This window comes from Lepisma saccharinum, chromosome 24, assembly GCF_977018435.1.
Source record: "Lepisma saccharinum chromosome 24, izLepSacc3.1, whole genome shotgun sequence".
NCBI lineage: Eukaryota > Metazoa > Arthropoda > Insecta > Zygentoma > Lepismatidae > Lepisma > Lepisma saccharinum.
Window position 1 is genome coordinate 56,611,112 of NC_139252.1, and position 9,934 is coordinate 56,621,045.

At 38.4% G+C, this 9,934-nt stretch overlaps 1 protein-coding gene across 1 annotated transcript in view; it reads right to left on the reverse strand.

Moving 5' to 3' along the window:
* The window catches only part of T48 (FU domain-containing protein T48), a 76,821-nt gene extending 76,498 nt beyond the window's left edge, over positions 1-323 (reverse strand). Inside the window, exon 1 of the mRNA XM_083111044.1 lies at positions 6-323. Coding sequence (XP_082967170.1) covers positions 6-87 — 82 coding nt within the window. The 5' untranslated portion in view covers positions 88-323. The remainder of the gene's footprint in view (positions 1-5) is intronic.
* Positions 324-9,934: the final 9,611 nt, after the last annotated feature.

A 9,934-nucleotide genomic window follows, 5' to 3' on the forward strand; every position in this document is an offset into this window, starting at 1 on the left:
CTTACCTTGAGTTTCAACGACGGCAGGAATTGTTCCCATGACTGCAAAAATTACGATGTCGAAACGAACTGCTTCCTTCCATCCCATTTCTTCGAGAACATTTGGAGTTTGGAGATAATAGAACTAGCGTCCATCACACAAAAGTTACACTTGAGTACACAACACAACACTTCACATATCATGAAAAAGCACCATGCAACTTATCGAAAAGGCAGCAGTCACCGACGTTCACCTACAGATACATGCTCTCGCGCGGTTTGCGAACAACTGAAGATCAGTTGCTCGCCGGTCACGACACGAGCGAGCGCCTTCGTAAGCTCAGCACCTGGAACTGCGACTTGCGAGGAGAAAATGGTAGGACGAGTCCATTGCCCATCAATTGGTAGGGGTTTTAAACCGTTACGATATGCTATGCCCTCGGGCCGTGAAACCTTGTTGTCTGTCGGAAGGGTTCGTCAGGGTTATTCACATCTGCTGTTTGACCATCAGCTCTTTCGCGATTACCGCTTGGTACTGTTTACATTCTTGAAAATTCTGGAGCGGAGAAATGGGTGACCTAACAAACAAATATACGTCTTTTTTTTTATTTTTAACTAGTAGAATTTGTTTAGAAGTGAGATAAAAAAACTATGCAAGTAAAAGAGCAGCGTTATGTGCAAAATCTTCCGCGTTCCACCCGGACGAAGAAACATGCTCATTCGAACACACGTACTTATGCTGGTTGCGCACATTGGACAGCAAAAAAATTATATTATTTTCAACAATTTCGTCTGTGTTTGAGCCATTATGCTTCACACCCGTCTCCCTCTCATGTCCCATTATATATTTAATCGAATCGGCCGGGCTCCATGGCGTAGTGGCTAGCACATCGTGATACGACGCCAGGAGTCCCAGGTTCGAATCCTGCCCTGGGCATGTTTGTAAGTGTCCATTCATCATTTCATCACTCATCCCCATCATCGCAAATTAGCCAAAAGTGGCACAAAAAGCGAAGTAAAATAAAGCAAATCAATCACCACATACTCATCGGCGCGATTAGCCAGAAGTGAAAGAAAAGCGAATAACAAAAAGATATTAAAGTATTCTTGTTGAACTACTTTCAATTAATATTTCTTGTTCTTTAGCTATGGCGACGGTCCCTCCCTGATACAAGATTGCCTAATGAGAAGAAAGTTGGATGGAAAAGAATGAAAAAATATGTGTTTCTCTAAGGGGCTGGTCCATATGGGGAGGGTGCGGTGAAAGTTCGCATTTACAGTGGTGTAAGGATACATATGGAACCAAATCATTTAGTTTTTCTTCTTCGGCAGGATGCGTCGTCAGCTTTTTTTACTTGACTTCTTGCGTTGGTTGGTTGACAATAGTCAGCGGCAGCTCGTGACTTTTCACAGATGCGTGCTACAGGTAGATGTTGTTTCTTGCAGTTACAATTACACCCTCCCTTACACACACACACATACGTACACTCACTTGGAACAGCTAGCGAACGCAGGGTTTTCTACCGAGGGGTCTGGAATTGTAAAGGTCTGTATCACATAGCTGCTATCTATGTACGGCCGGAATAAACTATAAAATATTTTGCAATCACCGATTTAAACCTTCATTTTAAAATTTATTCAAAGACAAAAATGGTAATCGGAGATCATTTTAAGAGGTGTTTGCATTTAACATTGTTTTTTTTTTTTTTCCGAGTTCTTTGCTACTTTCATCCGAAACTCAAAATTTGGCGAAGGGATGTAGCTCCCAACAATTTCCTAGCCCCAACCTCTCGTACGCTTGGAACAACAGAGCACAACTGGTTCTTTACAATGAGTGCTCCATATGCCACGCGCATGACCATGAACCGCGCGAAAAATCGTGTCTGATTCTGTAAAGCTATCCGCAAATTTTCTTCTTATACTGAGATGACAACACTTACCGTGCTGTGAATCTGTGTATAGAACGCTAGCAGACGGATTTCCCGAGCTGATTGGCTCCGACCCTACCTCTCCCGCAGAACCGAGGAGCATTCGACCAGGTTCGGCGCGCCGCCAGATGGCGAAAACGTTCTATGAAGCCAATAGCACAGAAAATACCTAGTGCGCTGCAAATTTTTGAGCGAATTAACGTAAGAAGTTTAATTTCACTTCAGTGTTTTAATAAACTTCTTCAATATATGAAATGTGTCCCTTTCTTTCTTTTCATTTTAGTAAATTGAGTACCGCCACTGACAACAGTGGACTACAAAATTTTATTGACTTGGTGTTTATGTTTACGAACATAAACCATGAGACATCAATCAAGAACTACTGCAATGGGGAGGCAAGAAACTGGCTTAAGATAATTTTTTCGTTATTTAAAATACGCACAAATAATAAAAACCCTCCAAAATAAATTAATTTTCCATTAGTACCATTTCGATATATTCTGCACATCTAACTCTACCAGCACATGCTTACCTCCATGCGGGAGTGGTTATCACAGCGTGCTTGGACGCCAGGGGTTCCGGGTTCGAATCCCGGCATCGGTGTTCTTTGCAAAGGCGTAACCACGATTTTTTGTCTAAGGGGGGAGGGGGCAAGTACCAGGACAAACGTGCCAATAATAATGATATATTAAAAATAAAAACATTAAAATAGACAGGTGTGGATGAGGCCGATGCTGTCTCAATTATATACACATAATGTTGTACTAATTAAGCCCCCACCTCCCTTATGGGAATAAATTAATGTTGCCTATTATCCAATTGTCTGGAACATAATATTAGGAACACTGTTGTCATTCAAATTTTTTCCACCCCCCTCCCCACCCGCCTCCTTTTGTGTTGTTTTGGTTGGTCAGTTCTATTATTTCTTCATCCAAGATGAAAACACTGCCTCTCTCCAGGCTATATCTGTATCTTCCATCAGCAATCGAGAATGTTTAAATAAAAATGAAAGAAATTGAAAAAAATAATTTTATTTTTCTTAAATTGATCCCATCAACCACATTCCTCAAACTTTTGATCACCCCTCGTATGTTCCCATCATAATCTTCGCGACTAGCCAAAAGTGGCAGAAATGCGAAGAAATAAACCAAATCAATCAACCAATCAACACTGAGTATTTTTTGACGAGTGTAAGTTTGACAGAAACAGGATCGAACGTTTATTTCTGAAGGTTCGTTTCCACTTTCCAACTGCCACGTGTAGGCTTTTGCCCTACATACACAATAAGAGTGCTATGTTGAGACCATATTATGAGTTATTATAAGAAGTTCAGAACATTTTTCTCAAATATGATGAAAACCACAAGAAAAATAACAAAAATACTTTCAAAATTTGACTGCAACAAAAAACCAAAAGTGACCCTAAGTATTCTCAATTTAAAAAAAGTTCGGTTCTTAAAACAGGAAGTAATTTGAGCTCTTTTTACTTAATATATTACAGGATGTATGTTTATACAGTATCCGAATGTCAATAAATTATATATATTTGAATTCATCCGACTGCCTTGTATAAAATATTTATTTTAATAAATTAAGGAAAATAGTTTTGACGCAGACGTAAAACAGATTTTCTACGTCAGGTTAGTTACCTGTGCAACTCCAATCTTCCTATAGTTATTTAATTTAATGCAGCTTTATTGTTGTGATTAACAGAGTGGGGATGTACAAGCATTAACAAGCAAATTGTCCATCACCATGTTTATTTTCTTTATTTTATGCAATGAGAGCTTGAAGATTTTAAGTAAAACTTGGTATTGCTGCTGCAACCAATTTCGTCGTCGCTTTTTTCTAAAATAACCTAACTAGCCTAAACTAACCACCGTTGAATATTTACTACCCCAAAAAGCTACCAGGCAATGGGAATCCTTGAAAAGGTTGTAACAGCAATCACTACCGTAAGTAGTATAATTGGGCCTATTACTGGGACCAAAAAGTACGAACCTCAATCAGAGTAGTTTGGCCACACTTAAAACTATGCCAAGATGCCCATATGAGCCTATTGCTTACAGTGTGCTACTCTGTCAAATCCAAGAATTTAGTAAAAATAGCCCTCGGGGTTTTCTCGCAAAAAGTACGACCCCCCTCAGATTGATTGAATATGATCTTCAGTAGCGTACGCAGGATTTCATCAAGGGGGGTGTTATCTCGAAAACTTTCTACAAATTCACATTACCATTGTTTTATTACACTTTAATTAATTAATAATAATAAATTAATTAATAATTCTTATAATTAATTAATTAGTTTAATTACTACTAATGCAGCTGCTATTTATGAAAGAAATAGAACAAAATTACAATTCTTTTGTTTCAAAATAATTGTCTAGTCAACGGTTATTTGTATATGATAAGTGAGACATTTTAAGTGTGAAGAAAATCCATAAAAACAAGCAAATATATTAAATTTATTGAAATAATCGAAATATGAAACTCATTCAAGGAGCCGCGCTGGTCTAGTCTGACAACTTCGTGGGATATCCGGGTTCGATTCCCGGAATTGGTTGGAATTTATCCAGCCTTGTCTCCGCACCCAGCCTATGGGTATCTGAGAGCAAGCTTGGGGGATGAAGGCTGCCGGAGCATGGTGCTGATCACATCACCTGCAAAATAGTTCGAGATCAAGAATCTTTGGGGCCCACCACACCACTATGTGTGACTTCATGGCACGGTGCTATATACACGGGGGAATTTACATTACCTTTACCTATGGAACTCACCCAGGGTGATGATGAAGCGCGAGAATACATGTTGCTAAATTCCACTGAGTCTATGTTTTCGTTGTAAAGTAGGTTTATAGACATTCCAACACATTTATCTCTTCTAGGTGATTCACAAAAGACTTCTTCGACATTATTTAATGATGTGGTTGTAGACTCAGCATCACTTGAGAGTTCACAAGGGGATGTGAAATCAGTACCGGGAAGAACGTTTGCAATAAGGACGAAGCAAGGAATTTTCACAATTCTCGCAAGAGTCACTGCGCGACTTTTTGCAAAAGAAAATTGCAAAATTGAACTTTGCGGCCGCTTAGATTGTGTTTGGAATGTTGTGTTTTTCTTCATGCTGCATGGGAATAATAATCCAAATTATTATTATTATTATTATTATTATTATTATTACTGTCGCAGATCTTTGACTGATAAATTAGCCATTTTTAATTTTTTCTACAGCATTTTCCATAATATTTCAAGAGCTCAAGGGGGGGGGTTTAAACCCGGTAACCCCCCCTTGCGTACGCCACTGATGATCTTATTACCTACACACACACACACACACACAATCTAAGTATACAAAGCACACTGCTGAACCCCAACTGATATTTTGTATTAAGTATATAGTTTTAATTTGACCCCCCAAAAATTGTATATAAATACATACGACGGAAAATACAAAAAACAATAATATTAACACACTAAGTATACACACTACGTATACAAGGCACCCTGCTGAACCACAACTGATATTTTGTATTAAGTATATAGTTTTAATTTGACCCCCCAAAGATTGTATATAAATACATACGACGAAAAATACCAAAGACAATAATATTTACACGCTAAATATACAAAGCACACTGCTGAACCCAACTGATATTTTGTATTAAGCATATAGTTTTGATTTGGACCCCAAGAAATTGTATATAAATACATACGACGAAAAATGCCAAATCAAAAATATTGTAATCAATGCGATAAGAATATATCTAGCTCTAATTGGGCTAAGCACCAACGTAATTGTGATCCAGAAAAACGCAAAATGCCCACTAAAATATGCCCAAAATGCCATAGAAAATTTTGCATGGCATACTTCAATAGACATATAGGCTCTTGTTCCGCACAGGCATCAACATTGTCCCCACAGCCATCTACATCTGGTCTAAAAAGAAAGCTTGTTACATCCGATAATACTAGACCGGCAAAGCGACCACGCAATGCACCTATTCATAATAGTTTTGACGGTCAACTTAGTGATTACCGTTTTGTATCAGAGCCAAGATGTAATATTAAGAATTTTTTAAACAGTAAAAATCCTGATATGCTAGCTATTCTAAATGCACAAAATGGCTCTTATAAGCTATCTCTTAAATTGTATACTGAATATAAGAAACCAAACGGCACAAAATTTACACACCACCACATAACAGAAACTGTGGCTGTGTATTCAAATACAAACTTAGACAAAATACTAAGCAGGTTGGTAGACCAATTGCTTGTCAAACACTCTTGAGTTTGCTGCTAAGGAATCGGGTTGGAGTCTTTGCGGATCCCCACACAGGCTCTATGTTAATATTTCTGAATTCAGACCTCTACAAGGTTCGATATATCTGCCTCTTCCTAACAATATCAAAAACAAAAAAGCTGTGGTCAACGTAGATAATACCGACCAGAAATGCTTTTTGTGGTGTATTTTGGCTGCTTTGTTTCCAGTTTTAGATCATCCAGAGCGAGTATCTTATTATAAACAGCACGAACATGATTTTGATGATGCTATGGAGGGCTTAGAATATCCGATGTCTGTCAAGAATATTGATAAATTCGAAAAAAGGGCCAAAGATAGCAATGATATGCCATTATCTATTAATGTGTTTATTTGTTCTGCTAGTCGTGGCGATTGCTTAATAGAGCCTCTTAGAATCAGCAACCTTGATGATGACTCTGCTGTCCCGATTGATCTGCTCTTAATTGAGGGGGATGGTACATATCACTACACTCTGATACGCAATCTTCAGGCTTTAGTCAGAAAACAAAAAGGCAAATCCAACACAATATACAAGTTGTGTCGAAGATGTTTGACTGTATTTGATGGTCGAAAAATGGTAAATGGCGTTCGTAAAACGAATATCGAAATTGCTCAAAATTAGTTGGTCGAACATAAAAAATACTGTGGCAACCATAAACCTGTTCATATGGTTATGCCTAAACCAAACAAAAATGCCGAATTCAAAAAATTCGAAGCCTTGTTGTAGCACCCAGCGTATATAGTTTGTGATTTTGAATCAAATCTTAAACTGTTTCGTTTCTGCAGCCCAGATCCTGAAGAATCATCAAGTACAGCGTATCAGCTACACGAACCTTCTAGTTTTTGTTATGTAGTTGTACAGGATGGTGTTGTTAGTAAATCATGCTTATACAGGGGACCAGATGCTGTTAAAAAATTTGTGCATAAAATAGAAAATGCGTGCCATAGCATAGCCCTCAATGTTTTGTTGAAATCAGAACCTATGCTACCTTTAACAGAGGATCAAATCGAAGATTTCAACAGTACAGAAAAATGCCCGGTATGCAATTCTGAATTTTCGGATACAAATATCAAGGTGCGTCATCATCGTCATACGGACGGTCGATATAAACAGGCTTTGTGTAGTAGCTGTAATATAAAGATCCAGAGACCAAAATTTGTCCCGATATTTTGCCACCGTGCATCTAATTATGATTTTCATCATCTGATCAGATACGAAGGGTTTAAGAAGCAGGATTTAAATATTTTAGCAGAAATGACGAAAAATATATAGCTATTAGCAAAATAATCAGTGTTAATGGCAGGCCCATATACCTAAGATTTCTAGATTCATATAGATTTCTGTCGGCTAGCCTTGCCACTCTGGCCAGTCAATTATCTGATGCCCAATTCAAAATTACGTCTGACACGTTTCCAAATTTGGACCTGAAATTGCTTAGGCGTAAGGGTGTATATCCATACGATTATGTTACCGATTTTTCTAAATTTGACGAGTGTGCTTTGCCACCGCAAGAAGCGTTCTACGGCAAACTCAGAGCATCAGGAATCACCGATGGCGATTATCGCCATGCCCAGTTGATGTGGACCAACTTAATTGTCAGAATCTTGGTGATTATCATAAATGCTATTTGGCACTCGATGTGACGCTCTTAGCCGATGTCATTGAGGCATTTAGAGCATCCTCAATACAAAATTATTACCTTGACCCGGTCTATTTTTAGAGTTCTCCAGGCCTAGCATGGTCTGCGATGTTTCTGAACACTAAAATAAAATTGGATCTGATCCAGGACCAGGACATGTATCTTTTCATCGAACAATGTATACGAGGGGGCATGGTACAATGTTCTCAAAGATATAGCAGAGCCAACAACAAGTGTGTTCCCGATTATGATTCTGCGAGACCATCGAACTATATACTTTATGTGGATGCCAACAGCCTGTATGGTTATGCCATGATGAAAAAACTGCCATATGCAGGGCTTGAGTGGGTCGAAGATTTCAACATTGAGGATCTTCAAGATTTTGATGACAGTGACTATGGCCTGTTCTTAGAGGTCGATCTGGCAATTCCTGATAATTCGCACAGCCAGTTTTCTGATCTGCCGCCAATTGCTGAGTTCCAGTGTCCGCCTGGCTCTAGACAGAAGAAGCTGATGATGACTCTAGAGCCAAAACAGGGTTATGGCATATACAAGAACCTCCAGTTCCCGATGCGTCATGGTGTTCAAGTGACCAAGGTTGGCAAAGTCTTGAGGTTCAAGCACTCAAGGTGGTTGAAGCAATACATTGAAACAAACACCGAGCTTTGAACACGTGCGGTAACCCAATTTGATAAGACCTTGTTCAATGTGCTGAAGCCTTTTTATGGTGATCGTATAAGACTGATGTATATGGACACGGATAGCTTTATCCTTGATATTCAGAAGATGTCTATCAAGATATAGAAGACCCTGCATTGCTTGACTATTTCGATACCAGCGAATTGCCTGGCCATCTGAATATTCAACCCCACAACAAAAAGGTGCCTGGTAAGTTAAAAGACGAGACACTTGGCGATGTTATTGTAGGATTTGCTGGGTTAAGAGCCAAGGGCATTGGTAGAGTAACTGTAGACAAAGAGCTCAAATTTGAAGATTGTCTCAAATCATGTAGTACAATCAGAACATCAGAATGTAGAATCCAGAGTGTGGATCACTTGTTGACTACAATATATATCAATGATGTTCTAGACGTAGAGACGTATATAAACAACCATGAAACGACCAATCGTTGACGATCTTAAATTAAAGAGACTAATAAAACGATTCAAAGGATGGAAATCAGAGAACCGAGGTTTTTATGAACAACACAAGTGCATTGGGCATTAATTGCCACTTATCAAGTCACAATGACCCCATGGTAGACTATGTATACCACATGATAAAACGCATCTCTTATCGTCATGTGGAGTGTGGATCACTTGTTGACTACAAATATTGTAAGAAAAGTGGCTCTGGACCCATCTTTTGTGTTTTAACAAGTACGCCTACAAAAAATGTATTATAAATAGTGCAGATATTATGTAACCATTATTATTTAATTAATTCGATTTTTCTTGCATAACACAATGGCGTTGTTGGATTCTCCTAGATTCCTTTGTGCATAAAAATCTTGCATACTGGGAACTACAGGGAAACATTATGAAGCACGATTTATAAAGGACTTAACGAAAGAAGGAAGGAAACAAAGAAGAAAAAACTTCTTCTTCTTTGCAGAGTAAGGAAAAAGGAACTTACCTTATCTCTCTCTCTCTTTCCCTTCTCTTTTAAAGAAGAAAGTGGAAGAGGAGAGAAATGGTCTTTCTTTTCTTTCTGAGAGAAAGGAAAAAGAGAGCACCTTTTCTCTCCCTTCACTCACTTTCTTCCTTTCCTTTCAGCGAGAGAGAGAGAGAGAGAGAGAGAGAGAGAGAGAGAGAGAGAGAGAGAGAGCGAGCGAGAAAGTTCTCTCTCTCTTAATCATAACACCATTAAGCCTTGTTTCCATGATATGAAAAACTCAATATGCTGACAAAGGCAGAAATTTATTTTATTATAAAACAAACTAAACGTAACGTTTCAACCTTCTAGCAAGGTCTTCTTCAGACTCTGCACCAAGAACAAATGTAACAAGGTACAAAACAGAAAGATATATATATACACAAAAATTACTCTTCTCCAGACTATTAGAAAGTTGTTCTGGAACATTCTATCAGG